This window comes from Pholcus phalangioides, unplaced genomic scaffold (assembly GCF_987345545.1).
Source record: "Pholcus phalangioides strain wild (caught in Gottingen) unplaced genomic scaffold, Ppha-v1.0 ptg000005l_1, whole genome shotgun sequence".
Classification (NCBI taxonomy): Eukaryota; Metazoa; Arthropoda; class Arachnida; order Araneae; family Pholcidae; genus Pholcus; species Pholcus phalangioides.
The window spans coordinates 3,447,727-3,473,595 of record NW_028301598.1 but is presented as its reverse complement, the minus strand read 5'-3'; the positions used below and the strand labels follow the sequence as shown (position 1 = coordinate 3,473,595).

The window sequence follows — 25,869 nt, the reverse complement described above, 5'->3', positions numbered from 1 at the left end:
CTGTATGTTGGGAGCACTGATGATATATGTATATTTATACCTCTCGGCACGACCCCCCTCCCTCCCCCCCACACAAGGGCCGGAACGATTCTTATCACTTTTTGATATTTTCACACTATAAATTAACTGCAGAGGGGGCCCGTGAAAAAACTGGTTTGGGGGGCTCGTCATCTATTCCAGCCTAGGGGCCCTGCTGTAGGATGTGGCAGTCTTTCGGTACATGCACATAACTTGGTCCCGATGGGTCAAATTGGTCCTGATATATGCAAGAGTTAAATGAAAACCTGGCCCGAAATCGTAACCGACTTCCGTTGCTTAGAAACTGGCCCTTTCCGAGTTTGTGATTCCATATTATGAGTAGATACGTTAGTTTATTCCTTTATAATTAGGGTGACCATACGTCCCGTATTTCCCGGGACAGTCCCGGTATTTTCTCTTTTTTTGGCCGTCCCGACTTTTTGGCAAAAGTGTCCCGGTTTTTCCCATATTTCACACGACGTATTTTTCAACTCATAAATTATTTTATGATAGTTACAACTATATATGGGATATTAATCTCCCACATTTGCCTTGGTAAACATTTTTTTTTTTTTTTTTCGTGGAATACATTTTAATCCACTGCAATTTACAGTAATGCATCATTTCCCGCCATTGGGATTTTTCCGTAATGTCAACAATATTTGGCAACTTTGTTTGGTTTTGGCATCGCTTTTGGCGATAATTGGCGATGTCCCGTATTTTCCCGTATTTGGAATCCCGATGTCCCGTATTTCTCTCGAGGAAATATGGTCAGCCTATTTATAATGGTTTGTCATTTCAATCCTCCCAGCAACTAGAAAAAACCTTGGCAACGTTGGGTGTTATAGCTGGTCTCATCAGGGTGACCATACGTCCCGTATTTCCCGGGACAGTCCCGGTATTTTCGGTATTTTTGGCCGTCCCGACTTTTTGGCAAAACTGTCCCGGTTTCTCCCGAAGTCAACTTGAATTATTCTTTATTGAAATCAAAGATTCAAATTATTTTTTAACTCATAAATTATATTGTGATAATTACAACGAAAAAAATCCCAGAATTGATCAAAATTCATAAACAAAATCCCAGAATTCATCAAAATTCATAAACAAAATCCCAGAATTTATAAAAAGAAAAAATGAAAAAATCCCAGAATTTATAAAAAAAAAAAAATTTTAAAAAATCCCAGAATTTTGATCAAAATTCATAAACAAAATCCCAGAATTGATCAAAAGAAAAAATGAAAAAAATCCCAGAATTGATCAAAATTCATAAAAAAAATCCCAGAATTGATCAAAATTCATAAAAAAAATCCCAGAATTGATCAAAATTCATAAAAAAAATCTCAGAATTGATCAAAATTCCTAAACAAAATCCCAGAATTTATGAAAAGAAAAAATGAAAAAATCCCAGAATTTTGATCAAAATTCATAAACAAAATCCCAGAATTTATAAAAAGAAAAAATGAAAAAATCCCAGAATTTTGATCAAAATTCATAAACAAAATCCCAGAATTTATAAAAAGAAAAAATGAAAAAATCCCATAATTTTGATCAAAATTCATAAACAAAATCCCAGAATTGGTCAAAATTCATAAAAAAATCCCAGAATTGATCAAAATTCATAAACAAAATCCCAGAATTGATCAAAAAAATTTAAAAAATCCCAGAATTTTGATCAAAATTCATAAACAAAATCCCAGAATTGATCAAAAGAAAAAATGAAAAAATCCCAGAATTGATCAAAAGAAAAAATGAAAAAATCCCAGAATTGATCAAAAGAAAAAATGAAAAAAATCCCAGAATTGATCAAAATTCATAAAAAAAATCCCAGAATTGATCAAAATTCATAAAAAAAATCCCAGAATTGATCAAAATTCCTAAACAAAATCCCAGAATTTATGAAAAGAAAAAATGAAAAAATCCCAGAATTTTGATCAAAATTCATAAACAAAATCCCAGAATTTATAAAAAGAAAAAATGAAAAAATCCCAGAATTTTGATCAAAATTCATAAACAAAATCCCAGAATTTATAAAAAGAAAAAATGAAAAAATCCCATAATTTTGATCAAAATTCATAAACAAAATCCCAGAATTGGTCAAAATTCATAAAAAAATCCCAGAATTGATCAAAATTCATAAACAAAATCCCAGAATTGATCAAAAAAATTTAAAAAATCCCAGAATTTTGATCAAAATTCATAAACAAAATCCCAGAATTGATCAAAAGAAAAAATGAAAAAATCCCAGAATTGATCAAAAGAAAAAATGAAAAAATCCCAGAATTGATCAAAAGAAAAAATGAAAAAAATCCCAGAATTGATCAAAATTCATAAAAAAAATCCCAGAATTGATCAAAATTCCTAAACAAAATCCCAGAATTTATGAAAAGAAAAAATGAAAAAATCCCAGAATTTTGATCAAAATTCATAAACAAAATCCCAGAATTTATAAAAAGAAAAAATGAAAAAATCCCAGAATTTTGATCAAAATTCATAAACAAAATCCCAGAATTTTGATCAAAATTCATAAAAAAAAATTCCAGAATTGATCAAAATTCATAAACAAAATCCCAGAATTTATAAAATGAAAAAATCCCAGAATTGATCAAAAGAAAAAATGAAAAAATCCCAGAATTGATCAAAAGAAAAAATGAAAAAATCCCAGAATTGATCAAAAGAAAAAATGAAAAAATCCCAGAATTGATCAAAAGAAAAAATGAAAAAAATCCCAGAATTGATCAAAAGAAAAAATGAAAAAAATCCCAGAATTGATCAAAATTCATAAAAAAAATCCCAGAATTGATCAAAATTCCTAAACAAAATCCCAGAATTCATAAAAAGAAAAAATGAAAAAATCCCAGAATTTTGATCAAAATTCATAAACAAAATCCCAGAATTTATAAAAAGAAAAAATGAAAAAATCCCAGAATTTTGATCAAAATTCATAAACAAAATCCCAGAATTGGTCAAAATTCATAAAAAAAATCCCAGAATTGGTCAAAATTCATAAAAAAAATCCCAGAATTGATCAAAATTCATAAACAAAATCCCAGAATTTATAAAAAAAAATTTAAAAAATCCCAGAATTTTCATCAAAATTCATAAACAAAATCCCAGAATTGATCAAAAGAAAAAATGAAAAAATCCCAGAATTGATCAAAAGAAAAAATGAAAAAATCCCAGAATTGATCAAAAGAAAAAATGAAAAAATCCCAGAATTGATCAAAAGAAAAAATGAAAAAAATCCCAGAATTCATCAAAATTCATAAAAAAAATCCCAGAATTGATCAAAATTCATAAAAAAAATCCCAGAATTGATCAAAATTCCTAAACAAAATCCCAGAATTTATAAAAAGAAAAAATGAAAAAATCCCAGAATTTTGATCAAAATTCATAAACAAAATCCCAGAATTTATAAAAAGAAAAAATGAAAAAATCCCAGAATTTTAATCAAAATTCATAAACAAAATCCCAGAATTGGTCAAAATTCATAAAAAAATCCCAGAATTGATCAAAATTCATAAACAAAATCCCAGAATTTATAAAAAAAATTTAAAAAATCCCAGAATTTTGATCAAAATTCATAAACAAAATCCCAGAATTTATAAAAAGAAAAAATGAAAAAATCCCAGAATTGATCAAAAGAAAAAATGAAAAAATCCCAGAATTGATCAAAAGAAAAAATGAAAAATCCCAGAATTGATCAAAAGAAAAAATGAAAAAAATCCCAGAATTGATCAAAATTCATAAAAAAAATCCCAGAATTGATCAAAATTCATAAAAAAAATCCCAGAATTGATCAAAATTCCTAAACAAAATCCCAGAATTTATAAAAAGAAAAAATGAAAAAATCCCAGAATTTTGATCAAAATTCATAAACAAAATCCCAGAATTTATAAAAAGAAAAAATGAAAAAATCCCAGAATTTTAATCAAAATTCATAAACAAAATCCCAGAATTGGTCAAAATTCATAAAAAAATCCCAGAATTGATCAAAATTCATAAACAAAATCCCAGAATTTATAAAAAAAATTTAAAAAATCCCAGAATTTTGATCAAAATTCATAAACAAAATCCCAGAATTTATAAAAAGAAAAAATGAAAAAATCCCAGAATTGATCAAAAGAAAAAATGAAAAAATCCCAGAATTGATCAAAAGAAAAAATGAAAAAATCCCAGAATTGATCAAAAGAAAAAATGAAAAAAATCCCAGAATTGATCAAAATTCCTAAACAAAATCACAGAATTGATCAAAATTCCTAAACAAAATCCCAGAATTTATAAAAAGAAAAAATGAAAAAATCCCAGAATTTTGATCAAAATTCATAAACAAAATCCCAGAATTTTGATCAAAATTCATAAACAAAATCCCAGAATTTTGATCAAAATTCATAAACAAAATCCCAGAATTGATCAAAATTCATAAACAAAATCCCAGAATTTATAAAATGAAAAAATCCCAGAATTGATCAAAAGAAAAAATGAAAAAATCCCAGAATTGATCAAAAGAAAAAATGAAAAAATCCCAGAATTGATCAAAAGAAAAAATGAAAAAATCCCAGAATTGATCAAAAGAAAAAATGAAAAAATCCCAGAATTGATCAAAAGAAAAAATGAAAAAATCCCAGAATTGATCAAAAGAAAAAATGAAAAAATCCCAGAATTGATCAAAAGAAAAAATGAAAAAATCCCAGAATTGATCAAAAGAAAAAATGAAAAAATCCCAGAATTGATCAAAAGAAAAAATGAAAAAAATCCCAGAATTGATCAAAATTCATAAAAAAAATCCCAGAATTGATCAAAATTCCTAAACAAAATCCCAGAATTTATAAAAAGAAAAAATGAAAAAATCCCAGAATTTTGATCAAAATTCATAAACAAAATCCCAGAATTTATAAAAAGAAAAAATGAAAAAATCCCAGAATTTTAATCAAAATTCATAAACAAAATCCCAGAATTGGTCAAAATTCATAAAAAAATCCCAGAATTGATCAAAATTCCTAAACAAAATCCCAGAATTGATCAAAATTCCTAAACAAAATCCCAGAATTTATAAAAAGAAAAAATGAAAAAATCCCAGAATTTTGATCAAAATTCATAAACAAAATCCCAGAATTTTGACCAAAATTCATAAACAAAATCCCAGAATTTTGATCAAAATTCATAAACAAAATCCCAGAATTGATCAAAATTCATAAACAAAATCCCAGAATTTATAAAATGAAAAAATCCCAGAATTGATCAAAAGAAAAAATGAAAAAATCCCAGAATTGATCAAAAGAAAAAATGAAAAAATCCCAGAATTGATCAAAAGAAAAAATGAAAAAATCCCAGAATTGATCAAAAGAAAAAATGAAAAAAATCCCAGAATTGATCAAAAGAAAAAATGAAAAAATCCCAGAATTTTGATCAAAATTCATAAACAAAATCCAAGAATTTATGAAAAGAAAAAATGAAAAAATCCCAGAATTGATCAAAATTCATAAACAAAGTCCCAGAATTTATAAAAAGAAAAAATTAAAAAATCCCAGAATTTTGATCAAAATTCATGAACAAAATCCCAGAATTTCGATCAAAATTCATAAACAAAATCCCAGAATTGATCAAAATTCATAAAAAAAAATCCCAGAATTTTGATCAAAATTCATAAACAATCCCTGAATTAATCAAATTTTCTTTTGAACAATTAATCCCTGAATTGATCAAAAGAAAAAATGAAAAAATCCCAGAATTGATCAAAAGAAAAAAATGAAAAAAAAATCTCAGAATTGATCAAAATTCATAAACAAAATCCCAGAATTTATAAAAAGAAAAAATTAAAAAATCCCAGAATTGATCAAAAGAAAAAATGAAAAAAAATCTCAGAATTTTGATCAAAATTCATAAACAAAATCCCAGAATTTATAAAAAGGAAAAAATGAAAAAATCCCAGAATTGATTGAAAGAAAAAATGAAAAAAAATCACAGAATTGATCAAAATTAAAAAAAAAATGAAAAAAAAAACCGTATGAAAGGGATCTAAACCTCAGCACAATCACGTCACTAATATGGCGTCAATTTTAAGTTATAACTGTCGTAATTGGCAACGTTGCTTACCTTTGGCATAGTTTTTGGCAATGTCCCGGATTTGAGATCCTAACTTGTTTTTTTTTTTTTTGAAAGAAATTATGGTCAGCTAAGTTCAGTTCCTGAATTTCCAATATTTTTTTCCAAACTGTATGGTCAGTGTTTTCATGTCTGTGTGAAGTTCAGTTTTTCGAAAATGACAGCACTTACAGGATACTGACGTCATGGAGGATTCAACCAATTAAATCGATGATGTTCCTATAACGTTATCTGCGCGGTTCAGATGGTACGCATGCGGATTGCGACGGGGTAGACATTTTTTCAAGTATTCGTTGTTTATTGAGAGCTATTAGCTGGTCGTGTTCGTGAAATCGTCTCCCATTGTTTATCTTCTTACGAAGTAAGTTCGTTCAACAATCATTGTTGCTATTTAACAATCGTAACAACAACTATGGTTGTGTCTCTGTGCTTCCAGCCGGTACTCCTATCATAAGTGCTGGTTCTTGGTCGGCACCACCGCCAACAAAAATAAAAAACATTTAGTTATTAATTTTTTTTTTTAATGTAAACATGAACTCCCTCGCTGTTACACCATAATACACTGTGTTACGTGAAGAGCTTTCGGGATAAAATAATAACGGTGAAACTTCGATATAACGATACTCCGCGAACCAAGAAAAAAAAAGTCGCTGTAGAGGGATTATCTCGTTATAACGAGAGGTAGCAGGTGTAGCATTTCCAAACAAGACATGGAAAGAATAGTGTATATCGGGTATCGTTGTAGCGAGGTTTCACGTATTAAACGGATACAACGATAAGGTGATTCCCAATCCGTGAATGCTGTAAGGCATAATTCGGAGCAGCTATATAGTAACAAACTATTGTCATCTTCGACAAAAAGGGCAGCTTTGTGACCCGTGCTTTTCAAAGTTAGTGACACCAATGACGCAAGAAGTGCATTTATAAAAGGACCTTAGTTCAATCATCTAGGAAGCCCGTGCAAAACAAGTTTGTGGTGTAACACAGCTAAAGAGCCCTGGCTGTAAATGGATTTCGGAAGCCAGTGCGAGTCTAATTTGTTTCGTGACCCATAGCTCAAGAATCCCTGGGTGTAAGTGGATTTTTTTATGACTTGTCTCGGAAACCCCTACAAACCAAAGTTTCGGTTGTGACCTAGAGTTCGAGAATCCTTTCGGAACTTCGATGCATAAATGCGAGCCAATCTCCCGAATAAATGGTCACGCCATACAGACAGCAACGGTCACACTGTCCGCCCGGGTGCTGGGCCACTTCCTTTTTAATTATTCAACCCACACGGGTAAAAGGTTTATATCCCGGGAGGGACAGAGTCTGGGTCGTGTCTGGTCTGTCAGGCCACGTCCTTTCAGCATGGAATCTTTGATTATTCAAGAGCCCTCTGCTTTTGGTTGGGTGCCTCGCAGTTTAAACACTGATTATCGGGACTTTGTTTCTTAGTTGCTTCCTCACTGGATTATCCTATTCGAAGTCACTCTTCCCATATTTCAACCGCTTCTTCTATCTCTGATTGCTCTCCCTCTGTGTCGTATTATTCGGATGGCCCGACAAAAAGTCGCCACGGCCATCAGACACTATGGATGCCGAAAAACAGATCGGGGCATAAAGTTTCTCTGGGTTCTGTCAATAAAAACAATGGTTGAATAAGTAGGCCTAAATATTATATGACCCTTTTTTTAATAATAAACGGATCCGGGCATAAGAACTTCTCTAGATTCATTTTAATTAACCGATAAGACAGAAGGCATGACAATGAATGAATAATTAATAAATATAACGAAATAATAAAACGGTACAATACAACCTGACCAGCAGATAATAATCCAAGAGATGCGCTGGAAATGGAACAACGGCTGTTTAGAATTTCTGAAAAAACGTGGTGAACAGAAGACAAATCTTGTTTGGTGAAACTAATGCCATCTAGTATCACCCAGCAAAAACTGAAACGATTTTAAAAAATACGGGAACCCAGAGCCCCATTGTGACTGTGTTGGCAGCTTATTGCGAGGAAAAATTCGCCAAAGTCGTGGCGGACCATACTGCATCTGTTCCGTTAGCCAGTTCCTTGATGGCTTCCAGGGCTTTTTCATCTCTCACCCTTTTGAACCATAGTAAAATAATCCTGGACCAAACTGTGGGACTTTTTTTTTAAAGCAGGAGATATAGTCATGGACATTTTGTTCGATAAACAATGATGTGAGCGTTATACTTGAAAAACAAATCAGGTTCCACCCAGGTCACATAAGCCCCATTCGCATGTGCAAATATTGCGGTAGCATTGGGAGTTCTAGCACCCGCTTGACGACTTTTTTCCTTCGTAAGAAAATGAATGGAGAGCAATCATTGGTGAAAATTCTTGAAGCGGGTTTAAAACCCGCTTTTTCTATTTCCCATGTGAATGGGGCTATAGGCTATAACCCTGTCAGCCTCCCACCAGGATCGACTTTAGGGGGCGACCCGTGTACTGTATTCATATATGCGATCATAATCATGCAAAAATATTTTAAACCTCAATTTTAGTGAAGAACAATAAAAATTCAAGTAGACTTTGCCGATTTAATTAAGGTAAATATGGGGCAATGTCTTAGAATATGGGTGATAGTTACTTGTTTAATGCCCTAAAAAAAAATTTCCCCTTTTGTATGTATGACATGTTTTCGTATTCTGTCCCATAACAAACTAAGATTTTTCAAGTCTCAGAATCGGCACCATGAAAGTAGAAAAAAGGCTTCCCACATCCTGAAAGATTATGTGCAATCATGCAGTGGTTATCGGTGGATCTATGAGGGGACAATGATCACCACCTCCCAAAAACCAAAATATGAATATGATAATATTGCGTTGAATAAATCCGCTGAAAATTACTTGCATTAATGTTTGTTGATTAAATAACAAATTCTAGAAAACTTCCAATCAAAAAAACAGTAAAAAACCAGAGTATTTTTTTTTCAAAAAAAGTCTGAACAGAGAAAACTGTGAGTGTCCCGAGAAATACGAGATGGACGTATGGTCACCCCCTATCCACAATGTGGAAAAAATCGCCCCTCCCAGCAGCGAACTCTAGATCCGTCCCTGGCTGATAAATAGTTTTTTCTGATTTTGAAGGGAGTATGCGTCAGTTTCAAACATAAATTGACTTGCGTACTCCCTCTCTGTTTTGGGGGAGGAGGAAAAAGTCATCACATGACAAGCAGCAGATACAGCCAGGGTTTCCATTGTTGATCATCTTGGCATGAATCTCAACGAAATGTTTGGTTATGCAAGTAAAAGAGTGGGACACACCGGGCAGGTCTGTTTCATCGGTCATCTTAAATTTTGTGACATTCGGAAATAGGCTTAACAATAGTATTAACTCGCCTTAGAAACTGATCATCTTGTAGCGTAATGGTAACCAGTAACTGGAGTCTAAACAGAAATATGCATCAATGCAACTACACATTCTTTATATGTAGGGGAAAACCACGGCAAAGCTGATCTGATAACTGAAAGAGCCAACGAATGATTTCTGCCGCCAAAACAAACGGTCAAGACCAACTTGTGACGTAGGAATAGTAACGATCCTTGAAGCTTGGACCGTCACAGTTGTTAGGATCAACTCCATTATCACTGGAGCTATTTCACCGCACACCAACTCCAGTCATATATCACCATATGGTAATTTCCAACTAGTGGAGTTGGGTGAGAAATGAAGGCGTCATCTATTGGGGGGTCATCCTAGGCTGGATGGGTAAAGAACTTTTCTGAGAGAGATTTTCTTTTAGCTGGATTTTGAACCCATGGACTTTTTGATGGCAACCTTCATAATCGAAGACAAGGATCTTACCATGGCGCCATCCCGGTGCCATTATCGCTGGAGCTAGAAACGAATGAAAAACGGAAACGCTTTAAAATCATGAGTGTCTGAAGCCACCCACACCTTAACACAAATACATTTAGGCAGCACATTTCCTCGCATGAGCTATTCGTTAAATCGCCAGTGTTGCCAAATGACTTGGGGAAAGTCATAGAATTTTTCTTCTAGTATGTGATGCACACCCTGCATATATATACCATAAAAAATATAATGGTATGTGAAACCTCATACACACAATAGCACCATCCATGCTTTAGTGCTAGGGAGGATGTTGTTGATGTCATTATTTTGGCGTAGAAATTAACCGTCACCGTCCGGACTAGGGCTGTGACTGATAACAGAAATCTCTATACATATCGCCGTACAGTAACATGATTTCACTGTGGACGTGAAATGAAAATAAAATGTGTGAATAAAATATATACATATTGCATTTAATTTTACAAAATGATCAATATAAACTCTTCAGTATAAGAGTAGTAATGTACAGAAATGTGTGTTTTAATATTATAAACTTACTTTTTTAAGCCTACATAAAACAGGCGAAAGCACAATGCAGCTTAAAAATACGGAACAGTAGCACTATCATAAGGTTATACCGAGAAAGTGGCAATATGGAACGAAACATTTATTCAAACACCTGGAGTATTTATTCTCTGTCACGACAGACAGGTATGTAACACAATAGCGACTGGTTAGTGATGGGTTTGTGACGCCAGATCAAGCTCAACTCCTCCGCCACCGGCGATTAGTTACTTCCACCACCATTACAGTACAGTCGCCTCCGGCTTTATACAGTAAGGCAGGAGTTTAAGCTTTTTTTGCAACTGTAACGTACCGGCCATCGTTACATCCCCATAGCTGCCAAGTCTCCCGAATTTTAGCTTCATCCCTCGACCTCCCAAAAAGTTCTTAAATCTCCCAAATTTTTATAAAAATCACAAAAAAATTCCCTACTTCATTAAAAAGAAAAATCTGCTCTTATGAAAACCATCCCTAAGGAATTTCTTGAGGGGGGGGGAAGTCTCTTGCCTCTGTTTTTTTTCCCCCTTTCAAAATGACGTCACATATCGTAAATGGGGAATGGGGAAATTCCCTTTTTAAGGAAGTTTTACAAACCCTCTGATGGTAACAAGAAAGTTGTTTGTCTTATCGTGCAGGGAAATAGCTTAGCAGCTTAATCCTGGATAATAATTGAAGATTATAGTGACGTGCATGTGGTCAAAATTTCTTTTGTTGAAGTTACGTACGTGTGATATAACAAAACATGAATACTGATAAGCAAAAACATATTTAATCAATTTTAAAGATATTATTTAGATGAATTTCCTTTCGTCAAACGTTCCAGAAAAGGGCCGGCATTTCCTTTTTGTACAAGTTGTGTTACGGACATAAACATCGGTCATGGAAAGACTGCCATCATTCATGTGAAATTAAAAAAAACATCAAGCAAGTGTCACAAAAATTTATGCTTTTTTTCTCCATCTTCCAATGATTTTGGGGTCATTCACGCAGTTCCGTTCACATCGTTTCTAATTGAACACAATATTTTTTTTTTTAGATCATTTTTTGAAGTTTTGACCTCCAATTTCACTTGTTTTTTTGCGTAGGGATTTTATTTCCAAAACACTTCCATGTGTGTAAAATCCCTATTTTATTTGACTTCAATTTTTTAGTAGGGATTTTATTCCCTACACCTTAACTTTTATGTGTGGGAAATCTCTATTTTATTTGGAAAAATCCCTTTTGTATTTATTAGGGAGTGGTTTTAGCAGAAATACGAGTTCGCGTGAAAATCTCCCGAATTTTCATTTTCAAAAGTTGGCAGCTACGCATCCCGGATTCTATTTCTTTATCATTCCCCAACATAGTCAGCCTTTGCGAATGACAACAATGAAACAATCTTTTCCACTAATATTATTTATTAACAAAGTTTTTTTCTTTACACTTCTCAAATTTTTAAACAGTTGAATGATTAAACAATTTTTTAGAGTTCTAGCTTTAGTAAATATTGCACATCAAAATTAGTTTGGTCTCACCGATCTGTCTGGGGGAGTTCATTGCACCTACACGTCAGCATCACTTACTTCGTGGACGTCACCAGCCAGCATTCCAGGTGGTCGAGTCCCGAGACTGTCTGCTCAGCATTTCTCGTGATGGACGTTCTATGGCGGCATCAGTACTGCTCCGCTGTCCCCGTTGAGGTTTCCCTTCTCCAGGTGAGTCACACTGGACCAGGTTTCGGTGAAAAATCGATATCTCGAAGAGAAAACTAATTCTCCATCTCTCGTCTTCCCACGGTCTCTAGGAACAAGAGCCTCTAGGACGTAGATTCGCCAGAACATAATGACGTACTCTGCACGAGACAAGACGCCCTGTTAAGTGCTGAACTTGTATGTTTGTTTAGATCCGCCTTTTTCTCTGCACAGTGGTGGCTTTTAAAGAAAACCCCATATTCCAAGAACCAATCAGACAGTAGAATCAATAGCCTGTAAAGACTTAACTGAACACTAAAACTCATTTACATATCATATGGAATAAACCACTATTTTCAACTTTTGACATATAGAAGTTGTAGAAGTTGGCAACATAGAAAAGGTAAACATTGAAGACCTGGCCAGGGTCTGCAACAATAGGCCTGTTGCACATTGAAATTCTCATGAAATTATTGACTGTGAAGTGGTCCGTGGCCCACAGATGGCATGAAGGTAAAAACATTGTACAGTATTCTTGTATTATTTCATTTTACGGAGTTAGACAATGACTCTAGTTAGACAAGAATTCCCACCCGCGATCTGCGGGACCCTAACAACGGGAGAGGAAGATAATATGGTAAGCTCCAGGATCCATCACACGGGTGTAAACGGAATTTATGTGGGACATCGGTAGCCGACCTCTGGTCCCGTTCTCATCTGACAGCCAGGAGACCCCCACCCCCCTGACTGCCAGACTTAGCGAACATAATTGGCCCGAGCCGGAATGCCAGTGGGTACCTTGGATGGTTTCTGATAACCGAGAGGTCCCTAGGGCCTAAACTAGAATTAAATTGAAATGAAAGAAATTGTGAAGGATCCCAGGTCGTCATGTTGCGCCCCCCCCCCCCCTGCTTTCTCTATTTGATGCTCATCGGCGAGCTACGGCGGCTGCCCAAAACTGTTTAACAAAGAACCTTTTCGAAAAACCGCCACTCCGGGCATCTCTGAAAAAGGTTGGAGGTGCACAGTTTGAGAACCCTTGCAGTAGGCTGTAAAATTGATCCGTGGCCAATTTTAAAGATGTCTGTCATCGTCTAAAAAGAAAACAGATAACAAACTGACAGTTAATCGAAGTTTTACTGTATATCGTATTTGTATACAGAGATGCTGATGTGCTATAGCACGTTGAATACCAGGAATTTCAGAAAAGGATGCTCATAAAAATGCAATTCACACATCCCTAAAAGAACCTACTTATAAGCTTGTAAATTAATCGATGAATCTTTGGATTGAGCATGTTTCTAGAAATGAATTTGATTCACAAGGATATCATTGAATGATGGGGGCATACTTTAATATTTTTCCAGAAGGAACCACTTTCACTCAGAAGGGCCCTGATTTCGCCAATAACCTGGGTCGTGGGACTCGGATAAATTGCAATACAGTAGCATCTCTGGTATGTTGGGAATCTGAATTGTAACAAGTTTATAATGAGCTCCTCATTATAGGCGGGTCTGACTGTATTTCACAAGCTCTATAACATCGATATCACAGTTATATATTATTAATGGGGTTTTTTTTTTCCAACAATTAGGTTCTTCTGTCTTTCGTGTGGTATCTAACAAGGAGAAAGGACTGTTTCAGTATAAATGGGTGATTCACAAGAGGTGAGTAGCGAAACTTCCAGTCGAGCTTTCTTCTTTTGTGCCTGTGTTTATTCATCACGTGTCAATAGGAGATGTCTTGTATCATTATGTTCTGCTTGAGGTCTCCCAGGGCCTGTCTGAGGGAGGGGATCCTTTTTTCCAACAAAAAATTTGTTAATGCTAACTCATTATTTCCAGATCACTGATGTTGCCATAGCATATTCCCAGTTCATTTAAGTGTGGCTCGCTTTTTGCACAATTACAAATCACTCGAGTTGTAAGCAGCACAGTTCCAGATCACTCAAGTGACCCGCAGCATATTTTAAGTCCCTTTCAGCATGGTTACAACACAGTATTTAAATTTAAGTGGCACATTACTCAAGTGGCCTGCTGCACATTTTCATGTCACTTAAGTGACCTGCTGTGAATTCTTAAGTCACTTGAGTGACTTGTGGTATATTTACAGAACACTTAAGTGGCCTGGCACAGTTCTGGGCCACTTATGTGACCTACAACACATTCGCTGTGACACAGTTCCAAAATACTTGAGCGACCCAGGATGTATTTACAGATCATTTAAGTGATCTGCGGCCAGTGCCATCTTAACGCATGGGTCCATCCAGGCATGGCCCGGGGACCTCAAGAGAAGAGCGGGGCCTCAGAAAAATTACTTGATTGATGATGTTCTTAAAACGTCCCTGCCTGCGGCTCAACTGCAGATCACCACTTCAGTGTGTGATGTTATTTTGTCACAACCAGGATCATAATAAACATCACAAGCAAATTCAGCAAGAGGCGAGAATTAGAACTTATTGCAATTAATGTTTATTACAGAATTTAACATTATTTAAATTTATTGAAGAAATTATATATTACTGAGAAATTTTGACGAAGTTTGAATTACACCATAAGTCTCTCTCGCCCTTGATGTGACAATCTGGATCTTCAATCCAGTCAGTCCTTCAAAGTGTTTGTCGATCACAACACTCGAAGTACGGCACCGATTTCCTTAACTTCGTGTACCTTAGAAGATGATCAAACAGCCAGAGTTGAATTCAAGAACATTGATGACGGAGGACCAGGACTCCCCAGGCGCAGTCGAAGTATGACTGATGAAGCAAGTTACAGAGATGAATATGAGATAGAGATGCTATGAAATTCCCAGAATTCATCTCACTGTCCCCTTATATAGGGTTGGCTGCTGTCGAGGCATCCAATCAGTGCCGATCTCTCCCCATTTACATATAATCTATTGTTCCAGAGCCATCAGATGGCAGAAGCAGCTGCAACGACATGTCATTTTTCCATAATGTGATGAGGCTGGCAGTTTCCGATACCTGTGCTACACCAGATCCGAGGACTTCTTATCGACCCCAGACAATGAAACGTGATATTTCAGGTGAAACGATTACTATTAGAAATATAATCATTTAGCACATATATAAATGGGGTTAGTCCCTCTTCACCCGTCACGGATTCGTACTGTTACAAGTAACCTGTAGCATGGTTCCAGAGTATTCAAGTGGCCTACAACAAGTTTTCAAACCAATAAAGTGGTCCGCACTGTCCTAAAAAATTGAGCACCTTTGGTGTAGCACATAGCTTCCAAGTCTCTCGAAATTATTATCCATCTTCCAATAAAGTCTTATATCCCAAATTTTAGCCGTGATTGCAAGATATCTCCCTACTGTGGGGGGAGGGGGGTTATTCTCAAAGAATTTACCCGAAAAAAAGACATTTGTTTTTGTTTTTTTTTATCCCCGAAATGATGCCACAGGCATAATGTAAATTTAAATATTTTATTTCAGAAGGAGGGGGAGATGAAATTTGTCAAAAAGCTGGCATCAATACCGCCTTTTGACATGCGAAATCAGCAAGGTGGCTTGTGTGTGCTTTGGCAGACAGGAGCGGCATTCTCATTCACCAGTGGAAGATATCATTTGCAATTTTCACTTAATGTCTCACTTACAGGTTCTATTATTTTAGAAGTATATAAAATACCTATTTGTTATGGGCAACTTTTTCTCAGCCACCTCGTGGGCATTTTGCCTGTTGTGGGCCTTGTATTTGTATTTAGTATTCAACCGAATGGTAACAAGGGGACAAATATTTTCTGGATATTATGTTCAGGTGAACTCAGAAAGAAAGGTCATCTGGTCTCCTGCCAGGACTCAAATCCAGGTTCCCTTGCCAACCGGGCAATATTAAGTTACCATCTCTTTCATTCCTAACACTGTTACATAAACCTCTGGGACATCCCCACGGAGAAGGATACTACTTCCAGACCTGCCAACTCTCTAGATTTAGGTGCGAGACTCCGGATTTTCAACCCTTCCTCCTGCTCTTGGGATTTGTTAAAAATTTCCCCTGATTTTGGCAAAAAATTAGATTTCTACAAATTTTCACGTTGTTGTGATGTCAATCACTACTGTCATCGTTAGAAAAAACAGCCATAGAGAGCATCCATGGTCATTTCCGTCGAGCAGCTAAAGTCTTGGTGATCGCATTTAAGCAACTGGCAAAGACGTGACTTTGTTCAGTTCCGCGTTTATCTGCAATCATTTATCAGGGGGATGAACTTGGTTGCTGAAATTCGTGTCTAATCATTATTGTATTCCATTAACAGCCATGGGGGTAAACACAATAAGTTTTCTTTCAGCAGCTTTATATTTTGAGCTTTTTTGTTTCCTCTGATTAAATATGTCGCCAGAAAGAAAATATAAAGCTGCTTTTAAGAGTTCAAATACCCAAGATTATCAATCACTGATAGCATCCACGAAAGAAAGCACTTATGTCTTATGAACAGTGTAGATGTGATTTTTCTATTCTTCATGGAAAGACTGACATTGAATTATATTCTGCTCAGGGACAATGCAGGACCTGCCTGGGGGAGGGGGAGGTCGAGACATTTTCTTAATAGATTTTTTTTTCAAAAAATTTATTTGGATGAAATTTTTGTTTTTTGATCGGGTTTATGAGTGGGGCCCCCCTCTTAGGAGAATCTCCAGATTTCTTGATTCCAAAATTGGCTCGTTTGTTCTTCGCCTTTGCATGACCTATAATATGTCTAATAGTACTTAGTGTCAGATCAATGGGAAATTTTGCTCCAGCTCTTCTTTCTCAGCCCCGAAGCAGAATGTTTTGCATCGTTCTGCAACGAGCCTTCTTCTGACTTGCTGACTGGAAATGTTCTGTTAAAATTCAGTAGCACTGATTGTTCTGTGACTTGTGCCACAGATTTCGGCGTATTCTGCTTTGGGGTTTCTCAGGATGCCAACAATTCATGATGCATAAAAAAAAAATGCTTTGATCATTTGTCCCATTGAGTCTGTGTGGCCCGATGGCAATTTCTCTGTAGCAATGATGGATAATTTAACCTGTTCAAGTCTGTCCAGCCAAAATTTGGGTCCATTTTCCGGACCGTTCGTAAAATTTCAGATGCAAAAAAACTGACCCTTCACAAAATTTTGGATCTGAAAATCTGACCCTTCACAAAATCGTCATGACTATCTTAAGAAAAGCACATAAATATGTGTTCAATGTTATTTAAATTATATTTCTTCCCATTATATATTAAATGTCTTTTTTTTTACAAGTAAAGAAACACATTTTCATGAATGTTTTCCAACTCGCAATAACCAATTCTTTTCAGTAACACCTTTTGATTTGATACACTTTCACTAATTTCTTTGCTTTTCACATCTAAGTTTGTTTCTCAATTTTGACCATACTAGTCCAAAAGTAGAAAAAATACGCTCAATTTATGCAGATGTGGATGTAATTAAATGCAGGTCTTCCAAAAAAATTTGCAAAAGTCTGCATTTAAAATCTTATTTTTTTCTGCCTTGCAATGCATGATTTTCCGCCACTTTTTGCTTCAACTGACTATCACATTTTGTGAAAACATTGTTCCTGAATAGAAATCTGCGTCTTCTATTTGAAACATCTGTAGTGCAATAACAAATTCTGTATTCAGTTTTTCGATCCATCCATCCAGCGGAAGCTTCTTTTTCCTCTCAAAGCAGGATGAACCATATTTGCAAGGAAATGAAATGGAGTTAGTGCTTTTTCAAAGCGATGTGCAACCCACTCCTTATACGAAGATAATTCTTCACTTTCCATGCATCTAGCCATATTTCTACTGTCTGTCCAAGAGTACGGCTATCTCTTTGTAAATTATCTAGGGCTTTACCAATACTCGATAACTGAACTTGCAAGTTTTCGCATTCTCTATTTTATAATCCTTTGTTATCTAAAAACATCACAATACTTTTTTCGATTTCTTTATGTTCAATGGATATTTCTATGTATTTTTGGTAATTATGGATAAATGAAGAAAGGCAAGCATCTTCAGAATTCCACCGTCTTCAGAATTCACCTTGTTTCATTAGGTAATTGTGGCTTTTTTCCATAAGCCACCCAAGTGGTCTATGGTGTTGTCTAAAATAGTTTTGTATTTCTACTACATATTTTACCACATTTTTAGAGGTGATCTTTAACCTCCACCACCATAGCGGCCGAGAAGATTCATAAAATGGGCTGAACAGCCAAAAGCAAGGACATGTGGATGATTTTGGACAATTATGTCACAAAATTTTTTTAATTTTGTTCTCGTTATCACAACAAACAGCAAAAACACTTATTATACTCTTGCTTGATAGTATCCATAGCCCTTTCAGCTGTTTCCGCACAGAATTCTGCTGTTTTCTTGTGTGAGCCACATTCTATGGCATCTATTAAGTGAGTGCTCTTGTCAGTGTGGATACTCACTGCGATGATGGAGTCAGCATTTGACCAACCATCCAACATCAGAGTGATAGTTGAATTTTTCAATTCCTTTGCCATTAGCATATCGGTAGTTTTATCTTCCTCATCTAATAATGATCCAGCTAATTTCTTCCTCTTTTCAATGATGTAGATGTCTCTTCCCTGCATGAAGGTTCATCATCATCAGTATTTGATGAACACAAAAACAAGGAATGAGCTTCCAATTTCTTGCATTTATTCACATGAGCACAGATTCTTTCCACTTCTTTTCACACTTTTGCACTAACTATGGTAGTGCAAAACTTACATAAGTAGCTTACCATTTGTTATCGGTTTTATTCACTATAGTCCATTCAATGGACTAATTTCTTCCAGAACCTTCAGTCCTTGGCATTTCGCTGACTAAATTTTACCACCGAAACTTACACGTCTCTCAAAGTAATAGTATGCAGAATAGTATATTTTAGAACTTGGACAGTTTATACACATAACTTGTCTAGCTAAACAGCAGAAAGAAATGGTGAAATGCTGTATCCAGGAGGGAAAACATTCAGTCCAGTCAGATTGATCTGTTTCAGAATTGAGTTGCTTACAAATAATTTGTTAGGGGTTTTGTTTTTTTTAATCGCAGTTCTAATAAACTGGCTATACTCCTTACCATTTGGGAATAGTGTTTCTCCACCAGAGGTGTTTGAACTCGGGTTATGCTTTAAGCACACATGAAACCAGCTAAAATTTTTATTAATATTGATTTAATTTTCTTTGCTAATTATTATCAATATACTTATATACATAATTCATAAATTACCCATTCTATTATGTTTATTTAAACCATATAAAACTTTCTTTCCTTATGCTGCAATTTCAAAAACCCCAAAAAAAAACCCAGTGGGTTGAGTTTTTTCTGGAAAAAAAAACCGGGTTTTTGCCAACCCTGCCGCCAGGACTCAAACTCAGGCTTTCTTGCATTCCAGGCTAGCATGCTACCATCTATTTCACTGGAGACAGAGCCCGGCTTTCCCTATTTCACGCACTGTGGCTTGAGACGCTGAAGTGGATACATTGGTAGCCTCTCTTAACTTCAGCAAATAGCTCCTCGGGGGAACAATAGAGAGAGATGGGTAGATTTTTTTTCTCAGCCCTATATATTAAAAAAAAATTGATATTTTCTGGATTCAGAGTTGCCAACTGCTACAGAATTCTCCGCAGTTTCTATGGACAGCCGCAATGAGCTACTTCAGAAATCGGTTTTAAAAAATCTGGTCCGAGTTTCTTGCAGTGTTTTACTTATTTTTTTTTTTTTTTTAATTGCATCGATCTTTACCATAATGAATTCATATACGCATGTGAGAGAAGAAAAATTTTTAACCGATCTGTTTTGCCTCTGCGCGGAAGGCAATCTTTAAAGCCGCATCTAAACCCACCGCTCTACTCGATGCCCAAACGTGTAGAAACCTGTTTTGTGTCAAAACTGCCACACTGTCGAGCTCGCGGAACTTGTGTTGGAAAGAGTATTTTGTCGTAGGTGCCATAGGAGCTCTGATATGAAGAAAATGGGGGTCTAGGGTTGCTAGACATCTGTATATACGGCCCACAAGGGCATATGCAGGTTGGGATTTCATTGAATATTCATGAATTTAAGGGACTCGCGACATCGGAATGCTGCTTCAGGAGGTGGAGCCTGAGCCTTTTATGTTCTAGTGCCAATTAGGTGCTGTATATAACGAACTTGCAATTGAAATTTACAAAAAAACAATTAATTTTTGAGTGATTGTCTTATTGTAGTATGATTATGTTGTCCTAAAGGGTTACCCCCATGGCAAAGCTGAACATTCATCACTACCAACAAGCTTTAAGCCAATGTTGGCATGGGTGTGTATTTTATGCCTAGGTGAACTCGGGAAGAAAAGTAATCTGGTTCCTGCTAGGACTCTCCATTGGTGTAAATGTGATAGCATGCTTGTGTGCCTAGGATGCAAGAGTTCCTGGGTTCGAGTCTCGGCAGAGACCAAGTTTCTTTCTGGCTTCATTTCAGTATAAAATCTAGAAAATATCTGTTTTCTCGATATATTGGGCTGAGAAAAAACCTTTTATCTCTAATGTAAATATCCACTGTGAATTTTATCAGTTAGGGGGCATTCAAGTATTACATCAGCATCGATGGGAGAAAGGGGTTTCAGATTTGCTGACTTTTGATGACAAGGGGGAGGGGGGTTTGAATGATACTTATTTCATCAACCACCCCTTATGAAGATATGAAATATTCTTAATGGCATCTTATTCTGTGAGCCAAAAACAGAAAAAAACCTTTCAATATTATTGGGCATTTGAGCTAACATTCTCCCTATTGATAAGTCACCTACAGAGCCACTTTAGTGATCTCTAAATGTTTCACGGATCCTTCCAAGTGCTCTGGAACTGTGCAACACATCACTCAAGTGACCCATAATTATTCCAAGGATCACTTAAGTAATCTGGGAATGTTCCGCTGGTAACTTGAGTGATGTAGAACCGCACCGGGCGGCCTCTTAAGTGTTCTGGAACTGTTCCGCTGGTAACTTGAGTGATGTAGAACCGCACCGGGCGGCCACTTAAGTGTTCTGGAACTGTGTCGCGGGTTACTTAAACGATCTGTAAATGTGCCACTTGGTTCATTTTTACGAAATTGGGTTTGAGGGGGCAAGCCACATCAAATTTGGTTCGCGGGTCAAGGGTTCACCATATATGGCTTAAAGGGTAGGTCTCAATGTATTTCTTAGAGAAATTTTGAGTTCTTACCTTTCAAATAACATTGAAATTAACAGAAATCGACTATAATTACATATAAAGGTGCTTTCTTACGAAATTTTAATTTTTTTTTAGAAATATTTTTTACATTAAAAAATGTATATTTTTCGTCTGGGGGAGGCACACGAGTCTCCCCCCCCCATGTCCCCCCTTACAAGTATGTTTCTGATTTCCACCAATATGTGTTAGAAGGTAGGGGGCAGTGCTGGCAAGGGGGGGGTCAGAGTTTTACTTACTTTTGCTGACGGGGGGTCAAAAATGGCTAAAAATTTGCTTACGTAGTACTTGAATGGCTCCTATGGCCATCAGATGTAGATGAGTGTTAAAATCTGGCAGTTGAGTCGTTTTGCTCCACTTGATGTGTTTCCTTTTTTTAATCACCACCTTGTTATAGGCAAATCCTGATGCTCAGCAGAATGAATCGGCTGAACAGCCTCAACAGCCGCAGCAGCAACCAGCACCGGCACAGCAGCAGCCACCTGCACCACAGCAGCAACCACCAACTCAACCACCTCAACAGCAAGATCCTACCTCTGTCCTCAAGACGTGTTCCGTGCGACAGTACCTGGATCAGACGGTTGTGCCAATTTTATTGCAGGGGCTTTCGTGTTTGGCCAAGGAAAGGTAAGGAAAGAAAATCAGGTGCATAGATACACACTGCCTATGGTGATAATTTTTCTCGTTCTAGAAATGCCTGTTCCTTTTTATTTTTCAACACTAGAATGGCAAAAATTTCAAACTGTAGTAGCGTCTCTATCCATAAAGCAGAATATGTCAATCTACACCGTACGTTGCAGAACAATCTGGAAGAATTTTAAGAAAAATGTAGAAAACACTACCATGTGAGAACTTTTACTACCACTACTGAACCCAAACGTGCACCTCGTCCATATTCCTCTGCAGAGTTTCTGGCGAATTGGTACAGATTGGAATGTCTGTTGTGTATGTGTAATGAACCTCGTTTGTTTTTGTGTAATGTTTTTGTTATGTGTAGTAAGTGCTTCCATCTGCCATCGATTTTTCTAACTATGAATGAAGTGTAATGATTGAATAATTGTATCTTTGTAGGCCTGGTGCTCTCTGTGGCGAGACTTTTTAAGGGGAGATCAGCTCGCATTCACGCCTCAAGGTTGGGAACCACAGAAAACCAACTTCAGCCAACCACAACTATGACGATGGTGGGGTTCAACCTCGGATCCTCGCAATGCGAGTCCGTAGCTATGACCTGTCGACCACCACAGCGGCTAGGGCCCTAGGCTACTTTACCGCACACCAACTCTGGTCATATATCGCCATACTGCAATTTTCAGCCATTGGAGTTAGGTGGGAAATGAAGGCTCCATCTATCGGTGGTCGCCTTAGATTCGGTAGATAAAGAACTTGCTTCTAATGTTCTATGCCCGGATTCGACCCCATGGACCTCGATGGTAACCTTCGCAGTGGCAGGCGAGCATCTTACCACGGTGCCACTAGGGCCCTAGGTTGGGATCTTTCACGTGTTCCTCCATAGTGAATTTACGATATGGAAAAAAAAATTTGGAAATTATTATCAAGGCAGTTGGCGAAGTGGATAGGGGAGAATAATGTATTGTCCAATAATCAGCATGGGTTCAGGAAGGGGAAGTCATGTGTGACTAACCTCCTTTGCTTTTATGATCACGTGACGAAGGCTTTGGGTAAAGACTAAAATGTAGATGATGTTAACCTTGATTTCCAGAAGGCATTCGATCGGGTTCAACATGGTAAACTCTTGAATCATGTACACAAGATTAGGATTGGGAGATTTTAAGATCATGGTTAAGAGATGAGCCACAGGGTTCTAATGTGAACATGGAATTTGCTGGTTGGACGACTGTCAAAAAGTGGAGTCCCTCAAGGAAGTGTCTTTGGTCTCATTCTTTTTTCACTTCTTATCGATAAACTGGATCTAGGCATCGATGGGATTGTTAGCAAATTCGCAGATGATGTGAAGCTTATGGGGGGGGGGGGGGGAAGTTGTCTGGAATGAAAGCTATAGAGAGGTGCTTCAGTCAAACTTGAATATGCTTGCAGCACGGGATAATGAATGAAGTATGACCTTTAGCATAGCTGCCAAGTCTTCAGAATTTCTGTGCTCTATTTTCCAGACTCCCCAAAAATTCTTTTATCTCCCGAATTTTGCCATGATTGTAAAAAATCCCTATACTTAAAGGAAAAAAATTATTCTCGAAGAATTTTTTTACCTGAAAAAAACTACTGTTTCTCGTAAGCATTGTGTAAATTATCGCAATTTCATCAAATCACCAAAAAAAAAATTCATTTTTGGGGAGAAAATACAATTTTGCAATTCTGCCTTTCAAAATCCAAAATTGACATGTTATCGTGTATCTGCTTTATCCGTATGTCCTGTTTCAGGCCCGAGATTTCTTGGTCTGCGAGATTTTCTTTTCAAGAGGTAATTTAATCCCCCCAAGGACTTTAACCTACTGGTTTGCCATGATTGGCAATGGCTTGCATGGTATCACAGATTTTGGCAATGGGAAAATATCCCTAAAATTTCCCTTTTACTAATGAAAAATCCCTTTTACATTTATTTTTGTACAGAATTTGTATCCGTACAAAAACCTCCCGAATTCTCATTGCCCAAAGTTGGCAGCTATGCTTTAAATGCATGGTCACTCATTTTGGTTCAAACAACTCTCATTTCACTTACAAGTTAAATGGTAAACTATCACGGATGTAGTTAGGCTCACCAATTTGGAAATTTCTTTTTTTGCGTTGGGAGAGTACAAACCCCTTCTGTTAATCTTTTATTTGAATTTGTTTTTCTTCGGTGGGAAAATGTTTCGTCACGTGCAAACCACAGATTATTCGAGTTTGGAAATGCACTTTATATTAACTTTTTGCATGTGGTTGTATGGAGTTAAATTATTACGATTACTAATGGTATCATTTGTTATTTCAGGCCAGCGGATCCCATAGAGTTCTTGGCAGAGTATCTACAGAAGCATAAAAATGATGACTTCGCAAAATCTCAATGAACATTGTTATTCGACTTGTTAATTTCACGTTATTATTTTCATTAGCTTCATTTGTCAGTTATCGTTGTGTCCCTCATTTATTTTCAAGTGAAAAATTTGAGACCACCATCTGGTTTTTGTTTTTTGACGGGATGAAGTCCCGAACTTTATGAAAGGAAAACTCATTGTATCGAATTGTTTTCTCTCTTTGAAGTTTTACTGTGCATTAAATGTTGTCGTAGAAGAAAAGGTAATGAGTAAATCAATGATGTGTAATCATGTGTTGCATGCAGTTTTTTTTATTTTCTTTTAAGGAAAATAATATTGTCGTTTGTATCTCTGTAGTTTGAAATAATGTCATTCCAATGTTGCCATCCGATAATTCATTTTCATACGTTTGTATGACTTGCATGTTGTGGGAAAAAGAAGAGATCCCAGATGAGTGTTTATCTTACCCTTGATCGACATAAACAGAGTTGAAAACAAGAAAAAGTGCATGAGTGTCTTTTCATTTTAGTACTGTATCTCTATAGCTATCTTCCCTTTTATTTCAGCTGAGTAAGGTTGCCGTTAAAATCCTATCGTAACCAGGATCTGGAAATTTCACCTACCCCGAATGGGTGGATGACTGTCACTTACTAAGTACTCTGTCACTTGGATCGTCAGTGCCGGGAGAATGTCCAACTCACTTTGTCACTCATCCACTGACTTGGTCACAAATGGCAACTCAGTGTCATGTCACTGGCTTGGTCACATAAATGGTCACTCACCCACTTATTACTTGGTTACTCATATGGTCAGTGCAGGCAAAATGTTCAACTCGATTACTCATATGATCACCCCCCTTGGTCATTAATATGGTCGCTCATACGGTCAGGGTAGGCAAAATTTCCGGGGATGAAACATGCTAGGGGCGAAATGTCCATGAACCATCTTTACCAAACCAAGTAATGATTATTTATCGAGCCTTATAATGACCATGTGATTATGCCGATATTTTTCTACATGGAGGTGAGACCCATTTCTTCTCTGTAAGATCTGATATGTAATAGATCCTGTTATTGGTACACAAGCCGCTATGCGGTCATGTGGGCATCGTGCTGGACTCTCGTTCCTGAGGATCCGAGTTCGCACCCTGTTGGCAGCATAGTGGTGGTTTTCTGCGGTTTTCCAGCTTTGAGGTGCAGATTCGAGCCAGTCTCCTGTTTAAAAGTCTCTGCAGAGCAAGCAGACCTACAATACGATACTGACGTAACATGCAAATTCCAACATTTCCATCTTTATGTCAGAAAATGGAAGACAGGTGGCAGCATGAACACAAAACAAGCACAACTCTACAACATAGATACTTTAGGGCCACACATTACGACATGTGCCAATTCATTAGAAATTCCAAAGAGGAATGTGTATGAGGTGCATGTACGGTTAAGTAGTAGCAGTTGTATACAGAGTTCACCTAATCTTCCTTATGGAAGTTGATGATAGACGAGCCCACGTGGAGCATA

The 25,869-nt window shown here is 36.5% G+C and overlaps 1 protein-coding gene across 1 annotated transcript; it reads left to right on the top strand.

The window, feature by feature from the left end:
- Window positions 1-6,354: 6,354 nt before the first annotated feature.
- On the top strand, window positions 6,355-24,856 carry LOC149085740 (protein dpy-30 homolog). Its single transcript, XM_089232136.1, has 4 exons — window positions 6,355-6,481; window positions 13,760-13,832; window positions 21,760-21,989; window positions 24,310-24,856. The coding sequence occupies exons 2-4, from the start codon at window positions 13,815-13,817 to the stop codon at window positions 24,383-24,385; spliced, it is 324 nt and encodes a 107-aa protein (XP_089088262.1). The 5' UTR covers window positions 6,355-6,481; window positions 13,760-13,814; the 3' UTR covers window positions 24,386-24,856.
- Window positions 24,857-25,869: the final 1,013 nt, after the last annotated feature.